The sequence below is a fragment of the Anticarsia gemmatalis genome, chromosome 6, assembly GCF_050436995.1.
Source record: "Anticarsia gemmatalis isolate Benzon Research Colony breed Stoneville strain chromosome 6, ilAntGemm2 primary, whole genome shotgun sequence".
NCBI classification, from domain to species: Eukaryota; Metazoa; Arthropoda; class Insecta; order Lepidoptera; family Erebidae; genus Anticarsia; species Anticarsia gemmatalis.
The window spans coordinates 9,225,569-9,251,135 of record NC_134750.1 but is presented as its reverse complement, the minus strand read 5'-3'; the positions used below and the strand labels follow the sequence as shown (position 1 = coordinate 9,251,135).

Genomic DNA, 25,567 nt, shown 5'->3' with positions numbered 1-25,567 from the left:
AAGTCGTATCGAGGATAAAGGGCTAAAAATATTATTCGCTGACGGCTACCCATTATGAGTCGACGTGTTAAGTCGGTAAGAGTCGTCGGTATCTTTTAACCGTCTAACTCACGGCTGATAACGTAAAATATAGATAAATTGATTGATTGAATAGACTCTAGGACAATTTTTGGGACTGATTCGGCAGCAAAACTTTACTGAAAGTCATTGAAAGCATACAATTTATAGATAAGTATTCAAAAGAGATAAAATGTATTGATGTGAATGCTACAAAGTACTTGATATGGGAACGTTGGCTCATTGTTCGCTCGTCATCCGGACTTGTACGACCGCTTGTTACGTCTCTTGAATAAAGCACCGAAAGGAAATTTAATTTTATCGCATCAACCCTATTTATACCTGTCTCGTAAATGTGATATATTTCGGACAAAGTCAGGTAGAATCACGCTGATTACGCACTTCAGAAACAATCAAATATGTATGTAAGCAAATAAGGGTAGACCTTATTTCGTTTCCAAAGTGAAAATCAGAAGGTGTGAGCTCGTATCCGTAGCGAAAATATGACATACATACGTAAATCAATTTCACCAGCTTTAACAAAATACCTTGGTTTACTTCAGCCAAAAGTACTAAAACTTCGGTAAAAATTTAATTATTTAATGTAAGTATAACGATGTTATAAATTTTTTACAGTAAAATGGGACCAGTTGGACTGGTAACAAAGTTTAGTTTGCACAGAAATGACTTCGTTAAAACTTTGTCTACAATTTTCCGGCAATCATCTAGTTTTATTTATTACTTAAGCGTTTGGCACATTTTGGATTAATATTTAAAAAAATATGGAGAATAATCTCACAAAATTGTAATTTATAAATCCTGCATTCGTTTGAGTGGGTGATGGGTTATGAGGCCAGTGAGGTGTGTTTTGTGTGTAAACATTAGCTCGTGCATGTAGCATATAACTCGCAATGACAAAGGTCATAGTAATTCACGTGAGGCCGCAACAGGAAACAATCCGCAATATAAACAAATCTTCGTCAAATAAGATCAGATTAGTCACGTCTGATTTACACAAATTAGTCGGCGTCCCACTGTATTACGAATCACTTAATACTAATGAATATTCAAATTTTATATTGGATTTGAAGCAAACATTTTGAATGGACACCGACGACTTCGACAGAAAACTTTGACATCCTTTTAAAAGATGTTTGCATTATTAATGTGACAAGCTTATTTTATAGTTTTTGTATAGCATTTCTTTAATAATTTGATATTTTAATTTTGTTTATCACGCTTGTTATCCAAAACAATAACATTATGCAGTGACAGAAATATATTATGTTTTATTTTTTATAGAAGAGCGCCACGTTATTAAATAGGTATTTTCGTCTGGCAGTTGTTGTAGATTTATGTAAGACTCTATAATTGTAAGATACCGAAATAACATTTACAAACACACAATTTCCTAACACCTACGAACATTAATAAATCTAACCTAAAGAAATCGCTTTGAAGTTCCTCTAATCCGACCTAAAAAATTACTTTACACCGCATACTGTCTAAATTTCATACACTTTAGATACTTTCACGCATGAAATTAGCAATTACAATCTAAAGTTAACAAGATATCGTAAGTAAGGAGATAATTGTGATGAAACTTGGGCTATAACGGCTGAGAGGTGTCGGGGCGCGGAACGTAAATTGCTCGGAATGTACGATGTATAACGGAAACATCGAGGGCTCTTCTGTTTCGGCCGAAACTGAATTCGAAATTAGTGAGTGTGGGATTTGTCGGCCACGCACAGACAAATCCTTCATTCGTTTGTGTTCTCCACGGTTTGATTAAGATAGAGCGGTCAGTTCATCTACCTATAACTACGATAGTACTTAAATATTCAGTAGACGCCAGTGTTTATTTTGAGGTGATATTTTATTGACGTCAATAGTTTTTATTCTTCGTGATTTCTGCTTATTCAAAATATAGGTCATATCCGCGACAATTGCTACGAAAACTTACTGCGGCTACATCGCAGTGTTTTATTAATCGTAGAGTCACGTAGCGTTATCGTAGCATATGTAGTTGCCAGACATTGTTACCAAATCATATAAAATTATCTTAATGCTTGAATATGCAAGACTTCAATGCGCATAACTTTAAGAACCATAAGATTCAATATACACTTTGAACGTAACTGGAATGCGTTATATGATGCGAACGAAACAGGACAAACAACAACATGTTAGACTGTATAATGGTCGGGATTTCGGCAATAATGTATTCATGTGAACTCTTCAAGGTCTTTGCCAGTGCGTTTGTACAAACAACGCGAGACTCCGCACATATCGAGAGGATAATGAAGCCTCGACTTTGCATATTTTCAATTATAAACAAGAAGTCATCTCATTTCAGTGTTTTATTTTGTCAGCGGCTTTTACCCACGATCCTAATAGAATTACACCATTATACTTTTTGTATTATACTAAAAAGACACTGGTATTTTGCGGTCCGGGGGCGGAGGGCTTCGGTTTCTAAAAGAAACGTAATTTAATACAAAAATTACGGATCTAATGGTTCGTTCCCAAAGAGATATCATATCTAAATATTTTATTAACCGGTCAAAGATTATCTCGTTTTAGAATATCTTTTGCCGCGTCTGAAAGGTGAGCACCGTGTAATTTGGTTAAAAGTATTGGAAAGAATAGATAATTAATCACTGATAAAACGTTCATTTTTACTACCTTGCCGGGCTATAATTTGAGCGTAAAAACAAAGTAAAAAATTCAAGTTTACTTAAGTTCTCAAGACGTAATAGTATTAAAGAACAGTGTTTATTAATTTACTGAAGTAGTCATTAATGCGGAATACACTTCAACTGTTCGTGAAGTAATAATGAAGATAAATATCGGTTTGGAGACTGATTTATGTGTTGTATAACAAACTATATTGATCTACATAAATGTTAAATGAACATGGTAACTAGCGGCTAACGCTTGCACAACAAACAAAACTGCTAACAATCCCAAGGTCGGATAAAATCAATTTTATGTAAAGTGTACATAGGATTTCGCTAGATGTTTAACACACATTTACCCATAATTAGTTTCCCATTACCGGCCCGGACTTGACTTTATTAGGGCTGTAGCTCGTTAAAGATTATTAAGGTGCTAACATGCGGTCGCACACTCTCCTGAACTTTGGATATTACACAGAATATTATTTCCAAAAATGCAATTTTCGTATCGTAGAAGCGTTTTCATGATTGTTTTAATACACAATTTTCTATAGCTTAGATTCATAGATTTTTTAGTTATATGTTATCAAATTATAACTTAATCACATCTAATATGGTTTAGTTATAATTTGATTATTGAAAAATATGGATTATGAGATCCTTCCAAGCTCTGAATAACCTAATTAAATTTTCTAATAAAATGTTTTTCTTTGTTACAGTTTGTTCAACGGCAGTAATAATATTAAAGTAAGTATTTTGTCGTTAACTGGCATTATTTCATGTTAAAACCACATCTGCTATAATTAACGCGTGTGCTCCGTATATTAGACATGGCCCTGATTCTTCACTAGCCATAAAAGTTTAAATAAAAAATAAATTCCTTTTCATAAACATTTTTTATAACTAGCTGTATGTTTGGCCAGTGTTCAAATAATGCTAAAACATTTTTTAAATTTGGCAATAAAACAGTGATTGACATACATAAATACATTTTCAGTACGAATGTCGCTTTTAAATTATTTTAGTGTCTGATATAAATGTGTGATGATTTTCAATGCCTAGTATATTTATAAACTACCTATGATATAGTCTATTAGTCTCACAAAATTTCATACGAATCGATTTAGTAGTCAATTTGAAAAACGTAAGTATATGTAGATAGCAATAGACAGACACTATGGCATTTAAGAGTAGTAAAGTAAGTAGATAAATGACATTTCTAAAACGGGGTCAGTGTTTAGTAGAATGGCCTATGACACAAAGGTCATAAATGAGGATCAGATTGGTACCAGCACTCGTCCATTCAAGTGTGAGGACCCAAACTGATAACAGCAACGATATACGCCAGACAAAAGTAAATAGGTGATAGATTTTGATTAAATAAAGGCCTTCGATAAACAAAACACTGTGGGTCTACACATTCGATAGAGTGAATTGGTGTAAAGCCTATTTTTTTAATTTTTTTTTTGTTTTCCTGCAATCCTATTCCAATGAGTTTCGTGATACGTATCAAAACAAATAAGGCAATGAATTTAGAAAAATAAATTGTCGGTGTTCGTATCAAAATTGTGATTTAATTTTTAATGATGCCAATTTTAATTTTTGTAATATGGTTTTAAAAATAGTGTACAGATTTTAGAAATGTACTTAGATGTTAAATTTACCCGTTGCCTAATTTCGATACCACAATTTAATACAGTAAGTTCCTCCAGTAATAAATCTAAAACTTGTTGAACCTAATGATTTAGTATTAGGACCGGCTTTAACTTGTCTTTGATGTGATTTGTTATTTTCTTCATTCTAAATTATCTCTCTCTAGTATTTTATGACAAGAAGTTTGGTTGTTATATAGCTTTTGTATTATAAATAATTTATCTTAACGCTCAATAGTTTCAAGCATCTCGATTACTAAAGATCAACATCTTCACAAGAACTGCTTGAGCCTATAATTTTACGCCCTTGAGTTACACAATCTTGTCTAGATCGAGTGTGCTTATCAACGCTGTATATTAATAAGTGGCTCAACAAAATGGCTCCACTCGGTATCACTCACGCCGAGGATCCTATGTTTGCCGGGCCCGAGCTTATGTAAACGGTCTTAATAGCACACTTCAGTTTTCTTTTTTCCGCATCTTTGCTCCCATATGTTCCATTATTTCGAAGAGAACGATGGCTGAATATATTAGACGCAATTTAGTATGGAAATCTGATCCTGCACTTGTTGTGTTTTTGCAAAGTATCCATTTCTGAGTCAATGTTTAACCTTCTCGAGCGGGGTGGATATACACGTAATTCTTATTCATAATAAGCTATTTTCCTCTCAGTTGAAACGTTCTTACAGTACAATGACACAATGAAATGCTTCGAAGGTATACGTAACAGTATGTTTGAATTTCATTTTGTTAAAGCATGGAATTGGTTCCAATTTTTCACTTTGAGTTTAGAGTCAACATTTCTATCTGGATGGAATTTGTCCAGTAAACAGTCTTGCAACTTTCAATGCGCCCGTATCTTGTGTTGAAAGTTTTTTGGCCAACTGCCAGACAAATGCCTATAATGTTTAAACGAAAATTTTATGAGAAAACGATTTCAGTTGAATTGACAGAGAAACTTGAAATGTTTTGCAAATCAGAAAATCAACGTTGATAAAACTTGAGCGTATATAATTCGTAGGTACGATCGTGTTCAAATTGTGTAAGTTTGTATGTTTGTAGCAAAAGAAAATACAATTTCGACATTTAAAGACATACGCGATAGTGTGATTTATAGCCGAATTAAATATGTAGACGATTAACTACATAGAAGGCATTCGTCACATAATTCGTTTCTCGCACATGTGTATAATTCGTAAATTCTGATTAATTCGCGATCGTCGCCGAAGCCGTTCAATTAGAGTCGTCTGAGTTGATTGGTCGTAGATAGAGGGTATTGTGAACGATCCGTTTTACTGCCCCGTGCGTTTTATTGACGAACATATTATTCTTATTTCAGGATTTACACCTCTCGCTTTCTTAAGACAACGTATCAGATCTAATTTTAGTTTGTGCACGCTTATATACGCGTATATCTTTATACGCTCAACATATTTGGAAAGAGTCCTAATGCGAATTACTGTTTTAGTTGGAGTTCTGAATCTTGTAAAATTTGAATGAATAAAATACTCGTTACGACAACTCCTTCACCTTAGAATATGCTATTCAACAACGTGCTTGTACTTAATGAAAATTGCCCAAGCGTTTCTTTTTACACCTTCTAATTTAAATAATTTAACTTCCGCAACGAAATATCTAGTTAACATTTAATAGAATATTTAGTCTCGTCTGTTATTTAAGAAGCTTAAAAAAGAGCAGTGTTTTTTAAGCAAACAACGCGGTTCAAAGATTAAAAGGGAGTTTCGCCAACTCTTTGATACTTTATTCCGTTTAATGGTTTTCTTTATGTTTAAAGAAAAAAATCAACTAGGGCCGTACCTTTTGACATTGTATAATTTAATTACTACCTACTTTTTTAGATAAATTGCTTCGCAAAATTGAATCATCAAAGGTTCTTGTATCTTTGTTAACGCAAGAATTTTTCAATAACAGAATTACAGTGTTTTTGTACAATGTAATTTAAAACCGGTCTGTGAACTTTATCAACTGTTGGAAGAATGAAAAGAAAGTAACCGTAAATGTAGGTAGTGTTGTGTCCGGTAATAGGCTATTTGTGGCAGCCTCCTTGCTAGGTGGCTTTATAGACAACTAAACAACAAGCAATAGTGTGCTAGCTGCAAAGTTGTTCTATGGGAAATAAAAGAGGAAATTGTTTCAGACATTTATACTCTAGAAACCAGATGAAAAATGTTTAAGTTTTTATAATGCAACTTCTTTCACCTGAAAATATAATGATATAGCGGCCGGGATCCGGGATTCCGTGAACCCGACAATGCTAATGTTCCTTGCAAAAGAGAAGGCAAAAGATTTTGTTTAGTATTATTCCTCGTTATCAAAGAAGTCCAGTCGAAAATGTTAAGTTAAAGCATCGCCTGGATGTCGACGTCAAAATGCAAATTTGTATTAAACGAGCCTCAAAATGATATTAAGGGATCTCGTTCCGTTTGTATCACTACCCCAAATCACCCGGTAGGAGGGGCTTGTCATTCGCAATATTCAAATTGTAAAATATGCCAAAATAGTTTTAGCTTACACGGAATGTGTACTCTGAAAATGTTCAGTCGAGAATGGCATTTTATCGGCAGGCATTGTACAACTTTAAGAATTCTGTGCACTTTACATCTGATATTTTGCACGGTGAATTTTGTGAGATGGAATCCTAAATATTTATTGCACATTGAGATGTTATAAAACAGAGACACTGTAACTCTGAGAGATTGCTGGATGTATTACAGGTAGCTATTTAAGTATAGTTCAAAAACCCCTTTTGCTGTTTCTACTATATTTCAGCATTTTCCTATTACTTCCAATGAAATGAAACTAAGTAGTTTCTGCATATATCTTCTTGAAACTAGAATGTAAGTTTCAATTTGTCTCAAAGATTTGATTCCATTCTCCAAAACATACTAATGCGATGGAATAAAATATGATGTTTGAGCAATAGTATGAGCATATGTAGGTACATACTAAATCTTTTAAATTAGTGTACTTTAAAGCTAAAGATATCGGGGTTTTATATTAACTGAACGGTAATATAACCGTTTAGTAATTTCGTTCAAAAAGACGACAATTTTTATTTCTACTTTTACATCGTCTTGCAAGTTTTATAATGCAGTCAAAGAAAGTGAACTTGTAATAACGTTTGTAAAGTATATGAATTGTTAAATTAATTAACTTACAATTAATTTTAACAATTATAACACACCTGGAATGTTTATGCAATCGCGAACGGTATCCCAGAGCGTCGTCCATATTATTGCTTGGTACATATATCAACGCCGCTCGTCTCAGTAATTTTGTTACGAAAATTTAAGCCAAGCCGGGCTTGCCCGCAGAATTGTGGCTTCTTGAAGCAGTTTAGGCTTTAACGCAAGTTACAGCGCAACGATGAGATTTTAAACGTCATCTTTTATCATTTTGTTACTTATTTGAAACGTCGTACATTTACAGCCTCGAGGGCTTTTATAAATGCAGATTACAACGAAATACCATTTTTGGTTTAGCATTTTCCTTGATAATACTGTAAAAGTAGGGTTGAACCCGGTTTCTTTGAGTATTTTGGGTTCGGAAATATCCATCTATACTTTCTACAATAATCTACAAACTTAATGTCAAAACAAAATTTGAAGTTTGTTTTATATTTCGATCTCAAAATTATTAAAGTTGCGGAAATCACAAACAATAGTATTGTGAATACCAAATAGTCAACGCTGAATCATCGGTATCGCTATTGTTTTTGTTCGCAAGAATATAATTTACTCCGTTGTTATAATTCTTGAATGAAGAGAGCACCTACGTATACGTCTGTGTCTCAATTCATACAGCGCTGCGTTAATTCACGGGATGAAATTTGAGTGGCCCTTAATTCAGAGAGGAGAGAGGGCAAGAGAAAAATGAACAATTTGAAAATTTTGATGAGCCGCATTTTCCGATACATTTTTCAGATCATTGAGGAATATACAAACAATAATCTGCTTCACTGGAGTTTATTTTTAGTTTTGTTTTTTATTTATTGATAAAATACGGTTACCGGGCGTTGATTTTTGCCTGACAGTACAAAATATGTACTCTACTCCTGTCAGCTTTACTGCTGTATTTCAGATTTATTTTGATTGTAACTAGTCTCGTTGATGTCAATGAAATGTATAACATTTAATTCTTAAATAGTAATACGAGATCTCATTAGGATGACTAATTAATAGAATTTAATCCAGTAACAGAAAGGGATCACTTGTTTTATATACAAGATGATAATTACGCGATTTGTTTTATAACGAGTAGGTGTGCTTATATCCGACTCCCACGAGCGAAATGCTGATACACACTAACGACTGTTATCTTAATTGAAAACAACCGGGAACGACTTTTAACATGCTCTCTGAAGTACTAAAGTGGTCAGCTGGAATACTGCTACAGAATGTTCGCGCGATTAGTTGGTTAAACAACCTTTGTACTTAACCCTATGTAGCTCAATTCTCTACTACTATCGACTATCGACTACCGACGACCGGCTTGTCATGGAGAATTTTTGTATGAAAATCTGATTAGCGCCTCTGACGGGCGTCGTAGGAACTATTTTGGCAGTTCATTCTAATTGTCAAAATTTCGATATTCGACAGTACCGACTGTACAAAATCGCGCTGATCGTTTACTAAAGTACTGTACATCGATTCTGTATCACTATCGACTACCGACAACCGGCTAGCTATCGAAATTTTGACATTTAGAATGTACTGCCAAAATGTTTCCTACGACACCCGTCAGAGGTGCTGATCAAATTTTCATACAAAATTTCTCGACGACAGGTCGGTAGTCGGTAGTCGATAGTAGTAGAGAATCGAGCTACTGATCAACGAGTGTAACTGGTTAAAAGCCTATCAGTGTTCGCTTTACAAAATAAATTTCTTGTGCGAATAGAAATATGTTTTCTCTGTTTTGTATAATTATTGTATTTATTTCGAAATAAAGTCATCATACTTGGAAAAATAAAGATGGAATTTTCACACGACACGGCAAAGAGATTCTTTGCTGCGGACTTCATATTTATTACTAGTTTGATTTTATTTTAGATTTTGGTAGAAATCACTTTTATTTTGATTTAAAAAAAAACATTAGAAAGCATATATACACTTGAATTTATTATGAATAACATAATATGAATATGTATAAGTCGTACAGCAAAACAAGAAATCAAATCTATTTTAACAAAATCAAGTACATTAGTGACGAGACTTTGACTTGCGGTGATTACTTGGAAAATAAATAAACGTAGTATATTTATCGTCCTTACATTGATGAGATATTCCGATAAAAATGTTTATAACACCTATTAATTATAAAATGGTAGTGTGTTTCTCTTAACAATATTATTTCAATGTATAAAAAACTTTGGTACAAATGCTGTTGATAAGTTACGGTTAGTTCACGCAGTAATCCGCGTATGATTCGCGAGCTCTACGCGGCTACGGCTACGACTCTACGAGGCATAGGCCGGCTACGTCAGCTACGTGTTTTTTTACCTTTTTACTCGTTTCCTTCATGAAAGAGCTTCGTTACTGCATGTTTTCCGGGAAACTGATTGGTAGCGAGCTCGATTCTCGTATCTCATCGCTGTTACTTGACGCTGAAATAACTTCAATTACTCCGATTGTCCATTTCATTATTCGAGGAAAGTAGGCGAATGAGAACTTAAAAAGATTTGTGAAGTTTACCTTTCAAGGGGATTAGCTTAATGCCTCTTATAATTTTGGGTTGCGGCGACATAACTTTTCAATTAAGGAATATAACAGAACCAACGATTCTTTGCGTTTTAAGATTAGAGTATAAAATAGTTACTAAAGTACTTTTATTATACTGTCGCATGACATGACGATCAATTAGAGCAGATTCCATTTAGAGTTAGAATTTATGCACAGGTCAGGGTAAAACCGAAGTTCGAATTTCGGAGTGTTGTCAAGAAATTCACCTGTAATTGGTTTTCAGTATAAGTGAGCGTCAGTTGGGAACCAATTAAAGTTGTTGGACGGTAGTGCGTCCGACAATACGACGCTCCTAGCCTTGACTCCTCTCTCTACACAATGGCGAACAATTAGACTTGACGGGTTTCAACGCCTTGACACATATTATTGGGCACTACGATTAATCTGTTTTAATAAACTAAACTATGCTAGTATGTGTACTTATGAAGGTTAATTTTGTTTGTTTTCTGATATAGAATCACGCCGTTGATAAAAATACAATCAAAAACAAAATTGACGCTCGTAGATTCCTAGAATTCGTAGCGCTGTATCTATTACTGAGATTACATTGGTTATACTCGCCTCTAAAACCGATAACTACGAACTAGATTCGGGGAACTACTAACGATGGACTCTACAATTTTAGTGTATGTAGTGCCATTAATTTAGTAAAAAATCGTATCAAGTGCACTAACAAAATTATGAAACAATTTAAAAGTGATCACAAGTTTGTCTTGATTGAACTAATAACAAAGTTTATCGTTCGATACTCGACAAAGTGTCATGGAAAGATAAACGATTATACGCAGGTGTTTTCAAGTATTTTAATCAGAGAATGGTGTTGATCCTAGTGAGCTTTGAAAGCGAAATGCGAATCTTACGAAACTAAGTTTGGTCTTTGTTCCGCTCCTCATTACTTTGTATTCATGCGTATAATTATTTTCTAACACCTAGATTTGAAATATAAGAAACACTTTTTCCCTGTTTATATTGGTGGCAGGACAAACGGTGGATTACCAGGTACGTGCGCGGGTATCTGCGGTATGCGTTTAAGAATAATCGGATAAAACTGGCTTAATTACTAGGTATTATTTTTTCGACGTGAGTCACAAACTGGAAGAGAACTATTACACACCACTCAGACCACAGTAGCCTGTGATATAAATCAATAACTATGCTAAAGTTTTTATTAAAAGTGAACGATACAAGGAAGGTATTTATTAACATACCACTATATCAATATTAAATGTCAACTCTTCCCTCGCCAGCCAAGCAAATATGAAATAAAATATCACGTTTCATTTTGGATAAATTCGACAGTTTTACATTTTATATTGAACCGCTTGCTGACGTGGACTCCGCATTATTACAACGGACGAGAATATTCGGATAACCTGATTTCTTTAATATCTGCAAGGAAAATATGAGAATATTATCAGATTTTCAATTATGCAAAATGAAATCCGAACACGGAACTCTGTTTTTTACAATATTTGGTTATACTTTAATTAAATCTCGAAGTATTAAGTACTTCTAAGTATTATTTTAATTCATAACTCAAACTAAAAAAATCGTATGAAAGTTAAAAAGTTTGCTACTTAACATTTATCAATAAGTACGTATTCTACATATCTCAGCTAACGTATACTTAAAGCAGACTAAAAATTAACACGTTAAAGTTTGCGGCATATTTTCGTCATTCACGTATAAGGGCAGGGACACATAGTGTTAGGCTAGTGCACACCTGTAGCGCCGTCGTTCCAATTTACCGCTCGGATGATCAAAGAAGAGCTATGTATTAGCCTATACGCGTAACGTTCGTTAATAACGTCAATAACGTGACTCAGTGTCTGTTTGTACAACAACGGGAAGATGTGTGTTCAAACAACAAATGGAGAACTTGCTTTATAATTGAACGGTACATAGAAAAACATAAACCTTAATTAAATGTGCAAAGAGATTATTTTTGATTGGATTTTATTTTCTACAATAGTTTGTTGAATATTGCTCTGAAACAAAAGTCAACAAAGACATTCTTTGTAGCTATTCAACTTCCGCGATAGTAAATATTGCCATTATTCAAAGGTTTTAAATTCCACGTTTACGTTTATATGTGTTATAGACATTATCTATTTTTAAAACAGCCACCCTTATGAACTATTAGGGCCCGCGTTTAATGTGTTGAAAATAAGGTTTAGGGATGATGTTAAGGTCGAATTTTGATATCATTATCGGTTATTCTAGTCACAGGTATAATAGATGTTCCTTATGACATGCGTATGGAGTCAAGGGAAATAACAGTGCTAAATCAAATACATAAAATAAAAATATTAGATTGACAATTGAAGTTCAAAGTATTTGCCGTTCCCGAACTTCTTTTAACTTCTTTGGCTTCCCGACATATTAAATTACTATCACAAAATACATCCAGATTCAAAATAGGTATATGTAATAGTTTACGACACTTATAACATATCAAACATTTTTTCAACATCACACGTGGACAATTTTCCTTCAAGAGTATTTTTAAAATAAGGATTTATAGCCTTAAATAAACCTTCAGTATTCTTAGAAACCTTGTGAAGGATTCTAGTGCCTCACCTATTGTTAGATTTTCTCTTATAAATAGATACAAAAGGGATGCAAATGACAAAGGTGTCTCAAATCCTCAAAGTACCTGTAAGCTTGAAGTACGGCTACATCCACAGACATACAAGATACAAAGAGATAACACTTCCTAAGAAGAAACATTAACAGTTTTACAAAAGCATTTTGCATATTTTATGTATTATTTCTATGCACATATTAGATGCAACAAGGCTACTGAAATTTCAAAATTTGGCGGTTAAATAAATATTAGGTATGATATTGTTGCAGTCACAATAGCTAGTCAAGTTTTAAAACTTTTTAGTCCAATTAAGTACTAAGATGTGCAAACGAGTAACTATTTAGATACTTGTTGGGAAATTCCACCTTATCTAAAATATAATATAAACGGATATGTTTATAAAAGAATTGATTCCATATTCATCTAGAAATCTTATATTTATCGAGACACGTTTAGCCTATTCAGTCCAGCGTTTCATAATAGGCCGAACAATTCTAAAAGGACAAAGTTCCGTTTTGGGTACAAACCGTATTGTTATTATTTAGTATTGAACCCGATTGTATGGGAACAGATGCTAATAATAGAAAACAGTTTTATAGAAATCATATTCATATATAACCAGACGTTTTATTACAAAATCGAAAGCATATCGGTACAAAATCTCCATATGATGTATGATTAGCAATCCATCACAAATCGAAAACAGTCGTTAATTAAAATCTGACTTAAATGAAATCAGAATTAACTTAACATGATCCACCGGTATTTTAATTAAGGGACATTATACATACTGACGAGATGTCCCACCCACATGTCCTGAGTGGAATTTAATCTAGATAAGCCCTAAATAACAATTAAAAGTACAAAACATTTTAATTATCTCCATTGTTGTCAACGATATATTTTTATTTCAACACAAGCGCTTGATGAAAAAAGTTACGTCTATATTTTACACGCGCAAATGGCTTAACAATGTTGTCTGCATTTTAACTTTTTCTAATACCTGACTGCAAATGATCCGATCAATCAAGTCGTATTTTCTCGTAAAGTTTTAAAACAAGAGTTGTAGAGACGACAGTTTTATAGCACTTCGTGGCGAAGCTTATTACGGGAGCGTCTGATGTCGGTCTGAATTTTAAATTGTATTTGGAGAGACTGTACTCGAAATCTTTGTGTTACTCTAAATTCGTTTTTTGCCTTTTCTTCAGACATAGCGATTTAAAATATCATTTCCTATATGAAATCTCAGTTATTATATAAGATTGTATTGAATACTTATACTGAATTACACTTCACATGAGTATAAGTGTAAGTTGAATGTGTAACAAAAGCTCGTAATACAATCAATAGAATGGGAACTCTTAGGATTTGGATTACGGCGTCCTTGTAGTGTAGAAAGTAATTAAATCACGTATATAGGAAGTAGTTGGACTTCCATTCTCTCTTACAACCCATAAAACATGCGGAAGTAATGTAATTACTTTGGCTTTACTTTATAGGACGTTCACTGCTTTATTTTGGTGTTCTATATTTTATTTGACACGTTAAATGTTTTGAACATTTTTATATCACCAAAGTATCGATCACTGGATATTGGTTAATACATATATCATTAAAAAACTTTCCCACCATTTTCGTGCGGCATAAAAAGATGAAAGGATAAACCTTTGATTGATGGTTGGGCATTAAATAATGATGACGTCACGTATCCCGTGATAACGAATACACCAGAGTGGGGTGACCACTGGCCGCTTTATGAAGAAGTTTGACACAAAAAAGGGACACTTTAGCTTAGAGATTACCAGAGGACCCTTCATGATATAAGCCAAAAGTTATTCATTTATTTGAAATTACATTACGTTTATTATTTTCATAACCAACAAGGCTTTAAAACAGGTGATCTACATCATCATTAGTATAATAATACATTGAAAAGATCGTCAATCGATTTATTAATTTAATGACTTAAAATTGTGTTTGACTGCGGTCACCGTTTACTCCGCAGACTGTCACGTTCATTAGTTAATGTGGGTACAAATCACCGCTAAGTCAGCGTTTCTGTGGACTTAATAAATAATTAAGGGTATTCAAGACCGCAGACAAATCGCACAGCGGTAATTGCAAAATTGGATAATTACAAAATCGTGAACGGTAACTGATTAATTTCATATCTGTACTTGTTGAACTAAATCCAATCAAAATTGCCCATAATAGTATTAAACACTCGTCTCTCTAATAGGTTGGTATAATCAACTGTGAGTGGATTTCATCGGACAGGTAACCGCAGTTAGATATCAGCTATTAATTATGATAACCACGGATTTAGGCAGCAGATTACTCTGTGGTATGATTTGAAGAGCTGTTAGTTCAAATGATGTTATGAACTTTAAAGGTCTTGTTTAAAACCTGATAGTAGGTTTCTTTACGATAATGGAAAATACGATAGATGAACCGTCGCCTGCGTTTAATCTCAATAAGAAAGATTAATCTTTAAACGATGAACTCGCACTTTTGCGGGCGCTGCAATCTTCACATTATTGGCATACATGCTTTTAGTTTTAAACGATATTGACAAACTGTTCTAAATATTAAACAGAAATAGAACTATGTTCGCTGTGGAGTGCTTCGGTATATCGGTGTTTCATCATAATGTAATTGCTTTCGGACTTCAGAACAAGTTGGTACATCTCGATTGCAGCGCAACTCTAATTGCGTTACCATCAATTAAAAGTTGGTTGGCATTTAGATATTGCATTTCAATACACTTGGGTACTTCTGAATGTCAGATATCCAGTTGAACTTTTAGTTTTATTAGTTACAATTTGATATTAGGTATCATATTAAAAGTTTAAGTCTTAAATTGTTACCCTTCAACTTCTTTTATTCATATGAAGGTTGTAACTTTTATTATAAGTGAGTTTTACGTATTCTTATTCAAAAGTAATTTGACTTATAGGTTTCTTTCAAATCAAACTAAATATTTAAATGAAATATATTGACTCAAATTCTGAATATAATTTGAATAAAAGTTCAATCATTCCAATTTTGCATGTAATGGTTCAAGTAAGGAGACTAACAGAAAAGTTTGCGATTCACAACAAAGTAGACATTTTTTTTCAAAATCTTTTAATAAAATATTTTTTTTAAAACATATTATATCTCACTTATAAATAAGTTCAAACTCATAAAAATAAGTTACAAAGTAAATTCTATTAATATTTTCCCTGGATAATTAAAGCGTAACAATATTAATAAAAAATACATTACTACTTTTCAAGTGCAGAAGGACTGAATATGTAATAAGTGACATCAAAATTTTGCTCTCTGAAATGTAGGACTCCCACGTGCAAATGACGCAAACGGCAGCTTAATGAATGGCAGGATTTTTTGCCATTTCGATGATAGAGATGGAAACTTTTGACTACTCACTACCTTTGCGAATCTGCTCCCACGAAGAATATTACTATGAAAGGTTCAATACGGTATTTTATTTTAACCCTTCTAACTAGTCTTCTAACTAGACTGCCTCCGTGGCGCAGTGGTTTAGGTCGCCACGCCGCTACCAGTGCGTCGGGAGGTACTGGGTTTGATTCCCACTCGGGACAATTATTTGAGCGATCCACAAATAATTGTTTCGGGTCTGGTTGTGCTTTGTGTCCGTTGTTTGTATGTTTGTAAAAGCCTCCGCGACACAAGAGCAATCCTTAGTGCGGGAGTTGTCTTTTAAATAAAAAATAATAATAAAAACTGTTCTATTCGGCTAACGAGACATTTCAAATTATGCTTCATAATCGTATTTGCAATTTCGCGTTAAGCCAATTCGAAACTTATCGTTCATTTTCCATTACCACATTTAGAACGAAACTTCGAAATTGTTACCCACTTACCGAATTGAAACGCTTGTAAAAACTGTTTTACGTAAACATAAAATACTTTGTTAACTGTTTCAGATAGCTTTATTTACTTTTATTAATAACTAATAATTTTAACTAGAAAATTTTAGTAATGGGTTGTTAAACAGCAAACTTTACTATGGCCCTTAAAAGTAATTGTTCTACTTTTTAACAATTTTTATCGTTATGCTGGAGATTGTTTTACGATACTAACTTGTTAAAATGACTTTTAAATAATCTTGCCAATAGAATTCTTATGACTGTACCTAATATAAATATTGCACCAGATTTTCTTTCTCATCCGTATTTATACACCTAATTATCTTATATCAACACTTGCTCTTCTGACAACGCGCAACGTTTGCAAAATAGCGGACACTAGTAGAAAAAAAAACACGTGAAAAAATCACGTATCAAAGATTTGTGCGTAGGTACGTGTTTACAAAATATCGTATGTCGTGATTCGCGTGTTAGCGACGTGTGTGTTGCGTGTGACGCGGCCGCGTCGTGTCACGCGTGTAGTGATAAGCGTGATTGATGACGTCACGGCCGACGCGCCGACACTTGGCCGCGGCTGACACGCCAGCTGACATTACCCTACTTGTTGAGCATTTCCATCCAGCCATTACGACGGCTTGAGAGCGTATATCTATATCCGTGGCGTCAGCATTATTGACTGACACCTCATATATCTGCGACTTATGCGCGCTCAGGGTATTTCGTAAATGTCAATCGTAATGGCATGATGATACCACGAAAATGGGAAGACGTTAAAACAGTTGTACGTTTACCAGAAAATGTAAAATAGGTTTTGTGTCAAATGACTACTACGTTGAATAAACTAATGTCACCATACTTGCAAACATATTGATAGGATTTAACTTAATAGAGTACTTAACAAATATAAAAAATTAAATAGGTTTGGATCCTTTGATTAAAAAATAACATTGACGACATAAAAAATCCACGATAACCACACAATCCTTGTGATTTGTTCACGAGTAATCCCTGTTAACAAAAAGGTTAATACCACTATTCGCATAAAGTTCAATGTGTGGCGAAGCGGCGAGTACACATGCGGACATACGCGGATAATTCGGACAAATGAATGTCCCCTCTAGCGGAATAAAAAGGCTAAATATGGACTTGATAAATGGCCTCCGCGTATCTACCGTGAAATTTAAAATTGGGTGAATCCTAGAAATTATTTCGGGTTCCAAATGCGGTTAATTTTTCATGACCTTTATTTATTACTCCCTTGATGTTTAATCACTTATTTAACTAACATTGGATGATAACAAATACTCAATTTGTTAACTTCATTGTCCCTAATGTGGAATGCTCCTAAATATTATTGCTACGTTAAAGGTCTAGAATATGCCTGTAGTATAACATGACATGCATACTTTTGTGCAGACCTTCACAATGCAAAAAATAAGCTTTGCTTTAAATGATAACAGTACCAGACATACTTAAGGAATAACTGACATACAGTCTTGCGACTAAACTAGCAACTTGTGTAGAGTAATTCGTCATCATCATAAAGCATTATCTAGCGTTGAGAAGTAAATAATTGTGCACCTTTGCATGAATAATGTTAGGTCACTGACTTTTAAGCCGTCAATCTCAGGTTTAAGTTTCACTTAAAATAAACACTTAATTAACAATAACTTCAGAGTACTGACTCATAGTTTGAAGCGGACTCAGCATTTGTTGAGCACTGAAAGATATTAAAATTGCAAAAGATCACAAAGCATTCTTTTTAACGATATAAAATATCACCTTTTAGAATTCAAAGACGTTCCACTAACCCGTAAACTAGACATTTATGTTAAGCAAAATGAGTCAGTCTCAGCTCTTAAAACATAGAGTTGACGTATAAAAATAAAGAAATAAGTTAGCACTTTTATTCGATTTTACTGACTCTTTACTTTAATAAAATTTATTTTAATCTGATATAGTGGACTATGTGTATCATTCAATTACCATATCTACAACAAACATTAGCACCATATAAAGATGGTGGTATTGGCGGTATTTGCCCTCGTTTTACAGTTCTCCCGAGCGGTAAAGTTTTCTTTACTCCCTTATTTGCTACGATACACACATGACGTATTTATTTGTACAGGCACCGCACTAGAATGCGAATTTCCTTTTCTATTTGTCCGTGGCTCCAAGGATAAATATTTATTGAGACATCATAACGGTTCTTTAGCAGGGAAAATGTTCGAGTGCTATTGTTACTAAGGAACACATAAATGTATAAAAGGGTGAATTGAGAAGATGATAACGAATATTGTTTAAAAAAATTCGCCGGCGCGCAAATAAAAAAACAAACCCATAGATTCGACAAATCTACTGCTTCTTGAATTCCAATATAAAAACATTAGGTACAGTCGACTTTTTCGTGGTAAGAAATATCCCTTTTCTTGTTACATATTTATAAATATCTCTCAAAATTATAACACGTGCTATTGTTCCATAAATAAAATGACAAAAAGAGCCCGTTGTGTCATTTGTGCCGGCGGAATTGTTCACTCGGGGGTTTCCGATCCGGTAGTCATTTACACAACTTGAAGCGTTACAAGTGTAGCGGAGGAAACAAAAAAATATTTAAATTCAAGTATGTAATTCAAAAATACTCATTATTTTAAAGCTTTTCCTTTATAATTGTTGTGGCGACAGCGTTAAATACGTGGCACCATCCCTTTTCTTGTCAAATCTACGTGATAATTAATGCATGCGATGTAATTAATGGTTTTCAGTGACTATGAATTTAATTATTAACAAAGTACGGACCAAGGTTTAGTAATAACGATGTGGACAAAAATGAACATTCTTTCACGCTCGTCATTTGTCTTCGTTTCCCTTACTTAGGATTTTAATGTGATATTAAAAGTGGTTTATGCGCGAACGTGCAAAAGGATTTATCACGTTGCGCAGGCTTTGTGAAAACTATGGTCTTAATTAAGTATAGAGTAATTTATATTCATTATTCACTCTAAATATGAGCTAAGCATAGATTTTAGGATGTCTTAAACACCTGTAACCTCAGACACTTGTCTGACTTGTCACATCTATACTAATCTATACTAATATAATAAAGCTGAAGAGTTTGTTTGTTTGTTTGATTGTTTGTTTGTTTGTTTGTTTGTTTGAACGCGCTAATCTCAGGAACTACTGGTCCGATTTGAAAAATTCTTTCAGTATTAGATAGCCCATTTATCGAGGAAGGCTATAGGCTATATATAACATCACGCTACGGTCATTAGGAGCGGAATTAGCAACAAAAAATGTTACAAAAACGGGGAAAATTTTGACCCATTCTCTTAGGTGACGCAAGCGAAGTTGCGCGGGTCAGCTAGTACTATTATAAAATAAAGTCTACATACAGCGTCTGTCTGCCTGTTCGCGATGAACTCAAAATCTACAAAACTGATTTTTCTGCGAAATATCCTCGGGGTAGGTTTAAACCCAGGGCGGATTGCTATTAATAATTACATGTATGATCTGTTTATTCTTTACTTATATATGTTTTCTATTGTTACAGCCATGTCTCGGAGTTGCGTGTTTGCTCTTGCGCTGTGCAGTTTGGCGGCGATCTGCACCTTGCCCGGCTCTAATGCCCAGGCGCTTGCCTCACCTTATGACTGTAAGTATACTCTACACAACACTGTACAACTAATGCCAGATTGCCATTTTTGAGTACATTTAGGGTTAGTTTATCTATTGAATAGCGTTTCTTATACGAGTTTAAACACTTTTGAATAGATAAACTACCGCTTAATAATAGATAAATGTACATTCAGAAAGTGGGGGTTAGCTGTTTTCTGTTCTTACCATGCAGTTTTTTACAAAGTACTAAAAGGTAAACCATATTGATTAGTTGTCAATACAATCAGTGACTTAGCATATAATATGCTTTGATCACATGGTTGAGAAAAACTTATTAAGATTAAAATTCCTATAATATTCCTGGTTCTCAGAATTAAACCTATCGCTTAAGTTCGTAATTCATAACTCAATTAGTGTTCTCGACTTTAAAAAAAATTTGGAAATTATAGCTCTACTAAAACGAAACTCTCCTAGACAAACCGTTAAGACTAATCTTGGTCTCTGAATGCGAATATAAGAATAAAATATTAATAGAATAAAATAGAAACCGTATTAAAGTAAAAGTTAGTCAGTTTTATACGTGTTCTAACATAACTTCAACTTTGCGATCAAATGATTCTAAGAATTTATTAAGACTTTTACACCTACGCATATTGATAAAGAATTTAAAGATTTCACGAAACATCTAAAGGATGTGACATTAAATTCATTAAAGAAATTAGTTGAGGAGTGAAAAGGTTTAACACCCGAAAGTTTGTTAAAGCCAGCAAAATATAGGTACAAGATTCATAATTTTAATTTAGTGAACATATACCTATTGACTTTTCAAAGACAATATCTATATTAGCATAGAGACTTATTAATATGTCTGCGTCAAACACGTTTCACGCCTTTAAAAGATTATCATCTTCTAAAATTAGTCAACGCTGTAAAGGAATCAGTCACACTTACATAAATAATTTATAGGCAAATATTCTCACTTACTTTTAACGTTACTGGTAGACAGCGATGATAAGGAGTATTTCGAAGCATAGCGCACTCTCCCTTTCTTTTTAAATTGATATTTTGTACTTATATACAGTTTAGCCAAGTTAAAATTTATTTTATACATTGTAAATATTCTTGCGTAAATAATAAACTTACTATATAAACTCTCAAGTATATACCTATAAAGTTACAAGTACTAAACGAAGTAGTTCTCACCCCGACTACTTTCACCCAAAACTTTGAAACCATCCTTGAAAGGTTTAGGTAAATTACAAAATATGAACAAACAAACATGATGGAATCCATCGTAAATTCACAGAATATTATGTACATACAAATTACTGGTCTCAAACAAGGGAGTAATACGTCAACTAGTTAATATCATGATCGAAACGCAAACACATTGAACGAAGCTCAACGTACTTAAACGTAAATCTGTAACGCGCCGCCACATCACGTAACTTATTAACTCGTGTTATATTCCAAATAATTATTATTGTAATTACTGTGGAGGAAATAGTTGCTTTTAGCATACAGAGATAACTTGCTTATCTAATTTTAAAGCGACTAAATAAGGTAATTTAAACAGGTGATTTAGATTACTGGTCCAAAAGTAATAAACTAAACCTTTAGGAGAATTCGTAAAATAATTCCGCAATGCGTTACCAATTTTTCATTACTGTTGTGGTTTCTAAAATTACTGAAACACTTAGTGAATTTTATTTTTAATTAATATTGCTGATTTATTCCTATTTGTTTTACGCTGGCTAATATTATAAAAAAAATACAGCAATATTCTGTTTGCATTCAATTTTGTTATTTAACTAAAATGTATATCTATTTGCCACTAGATTAAATGAGCGATCCGATACTCTCGGAAAACCAATAACCTACAAACTTTCCTCACCTTATAATACTGTCAAATCTCATTTGTTTAAACGTTTTTGGTTTTTCAAATGTACCGATGGCGATTTTATTTCCAAACAATTCTATGTAATCCAATTAAGTTAAACAGAATTAATCAGACCGTCTCTGGGGATATCTGAGAGATTTGCATAATTTTGCTCCTATTGTGTTCAAAACACAATTAACAAGCTAAACAAGAAAAACATTTAATTCTGTTAATGTAATTACGCGGACAATTTGAGATATTTGTGGCTAAAGTTTGGTGAACAGAAGGTATTATTATAGATGATGGAGATCAATGACCTTTGTAGTAAACTATAAAATGTGGGAGTAGATAATACACATAGAGCCTTAGGGAAATATGGATGTGTTCTCCGTGTGTTGAAAAACTGTTATCACTATCCTGTCCACACTACATTTAAGAAAGGAAAGTCTCGTTTCCGTCGCTTCAGTATATCAAGGTGTATGGGCGTGAATGGAACAAAAGAAGTTTCTAAAGATCGTAGCAATTGGCGTTATTTGGTCACCGCCTAATCCTATATGTAATAGGCGTGATTTTATGTATGTAATCGTATTTTAAAAATATATAGCGTGATCTCAATCAAAATTCAAAACCTCCTAAATACAATTACGCGCATGTACTTCCACAAAAAATAACAATACAGGTCGGCTTTTAACTAATACTTTTTACAAATGTTTCATCACACGGAGATTTGTATCGAAATATTGATTGTTGTGTAATAAAAAACGTGACTCAATCTAACAGGAATAATATAAAGGTGAACTGAATTCCGATGTCAAATAAATGTACAAAACAATGTTATATTGACTGCCTTATATTTTGCTTCAATTTAAAATTTTATTAATGCTACCTACTTATATTCTAATGAGATCGTTTGTGAACATGTATGACAATGTATAGTTTATAGTTTATTTAAAATTTTGGTAAGCCCATAAGATTTAAAACCAGGAAATCTTTTCACACACACGAAGTCGTGGACAAAAACTAGTTCTCATGTAAAACTTTTAGTGAATAGACATTTGTTGAACTTTCATGAAGGTTCAAGTTCCCGGTAAGATGTTAACTAAAACTGTTTGCATTTCTGAGGCTATAACTTCTAAGACCCTATTACATATTTGTAGCCTAGTTCAAACTTCCGTTTGAGCCCAATCAGTAGATCATTACGTCATAAAGTTAGAAGAAAACACGTCGCAGATGAACGGCGTCGTTACGTTAAATAATAATGGAGCGGACATTTTAAAATGTCCTTAAAAGCTTTTTCTGCTTGTAGCAGGATCGTTACGTTACTAAGCTCTTTCCTGCCATTATCTGATGCCCAGTATTCATTGTTGTATAAACATTATTGATAGGCAACACGTTTTACAGATTTAGGTCGTAACTTATTCACGTTAACAAATAATTTGATTGAAATATATCTAAGATCGAAAATTTTGCAGAAGACTGTTTGATATAATACGGATGCTCTGCGTAAATTTAGCTACAGATTTTATTCACAATCAGGTGACGCACGTTTTATGTAATTTTCAATATTTTAATACCTTCACAACTTTTATGCAGTACGATCTAAGAGACCGGTAACAATTTATGAGAAACAACGCTTTATACCGTTCGAAACCAATTCGAACACCCGTAAATTTAAAAAAGTAATGTCGAGAATAACTATAAGTCCCACAAGTAATTACTGTCCAAACTGAGGTGCTTCTTCTTTTTTAAAACAGAGTTTCCATCCCATTCGCGTGAGAGATTAAACTAATTATGTTAAACTTGGATGTTTTACTTCGGTGAGTAAAGTCGAAGTGACAACGTCGATGTACAAATTATGAGAACAGCAATGTTTCTAATTAATACACGTGTAACTAGATAACTTCTAACTAACGTCTTGCTCCCAAGACCTGTCATTCCCGAACTGGGATTATAAAGTTGGAGTGTATTCCAAACATCGTTACGAGTTACTCTGACTGCTCCTTTGTTGATTAGCGATATGTTACTGCTGCTAACTTTATTATGATTCTAGTTTAGATACCCACAGGTATAACTTTGAACGTATGAGTTTAGGTGAAAAACATCATTAGGTTGTGTTATTTAAAGAAGTTCCTTAAAGAATATTAAACGAATTTAAACTTCAGTTTAAAATAAACAATGTGTTGGAAATAATTTACTAGTTGATGACAGTGGAAAATTTATTGAATAAACAAACATCTATAGTCATATATTTATCCTTTTCAAACAATACTTAAGTTACTCATACAGTAATATTCCAAAACTAATGATACCCCGTTTTAAATTACGATAAAACCTTACCAATAGAAAACAAAATAATTACCACATGAAGGCACTCAAATTATAGTTCCAATAACATAAGCAGTTATCTCAGAATCGATGCTTCCACAACGAGGTAGTGTCATTAATGTTGTGGCCACTTTAAAATATACAACAGAATAATATTCTCGAAGCGCCATCAAACGACAACCGACCGTAACTCTTTCCATCGTAACCTAGAAAGGCAGTTTCTAACATTATACTTTGCAACTAGAATGACTACGCAGTAACTTAAAATTAGAATATAAACATCAGTCCATTTGGTTTGTTGGTAACTTTGGTAATAATGCCGAAAGTTTTCAGTTCAATTTCCTTGAATGACAGCTTGTTGAGTGCCGAGACTGAAGAGATTTGAGATCGATGGTCTATAAATATGACTTGTTTCAACCTGCAGATAAACATCTATGAATTAGCTTATATCTATCTATTCAGCTCTCATCTACATACTTTTACACACTGTTGAGTGTGTTTAGTTTAAAATAAAAAAACGTGTCTTCTTTTTTGGTATATTGGGTTCTCTAAGTGAGGTATCAACTTATCCGTATAGAACTAAATTTTCCGTTACTGGTCTATATGTTACTGTAAAAGCCCGGACTGTGGTAAATCCTAAGATTTACCGGTATATCCTAAGATTTACCAACTTTCAATGGTAAAAGTCCGAACAATTCTTTTTTTTCGAACTTTTACCCCTATTCACTTGGTAAATCTTAGGATATACCTCAAGGGCAGGTAAATGTAGCTAATATAAAATAATTGTATAGTTATAAAGAAGGAGTTTTGGGCAAACCGACATGGGTAGGTCAGGTTATTTTTTTTTAAACCACCCAGAAGGAGGAGCCCCGCGAAGCGGGGCTCCGGCGACATCTTCAAACTCTCATTATAACTATATTACGGCATATAATTATATCCCTAGCAATATCATTATATTACGGCTCAAACACATGATAATCAACTTTTACCGTGTCGTTATGTAAATCCTAAGATTTGCCAATTAAATGGTGGTAAAAGTTCGAAATAAAAGAACGTTCGGACTTTTACCATTGAGAGTTGGTAAATCTTAGGTTTTACCGGAAAATCTTAGGACATACCACA

At 33.6% G+C, this 25,567-nt stretch overlaps 1 protein-coding gene across 1 annotated transcript in view; it reads left to right on the top strand.

The window, feature by feature from the left end:
* The window catches only part of sNPF (short neuropeptide F precursor), a 47,681-nt gene that overhangs the window by 12,748 nt on the left and 9,366 nt on the right, over positions 1–25,567 (top strand). Inside the window, exons 2-3 of the mRNA XM_076115927.1 lie at positions 3,455–3,482; positions 20,177–20,278. Of these exons, the coding sequence (XP_075972042.1) occupies positions 20,179–20,278 (100 nt within the window). The 5' untranslated portion in view covers positions 3,455–3,482; positions 20,177–20,178. The remainder of the gene's footprint in view (positions 1–3,454; positions 3,483–20,176; positions 20,279–25,567) is intronic.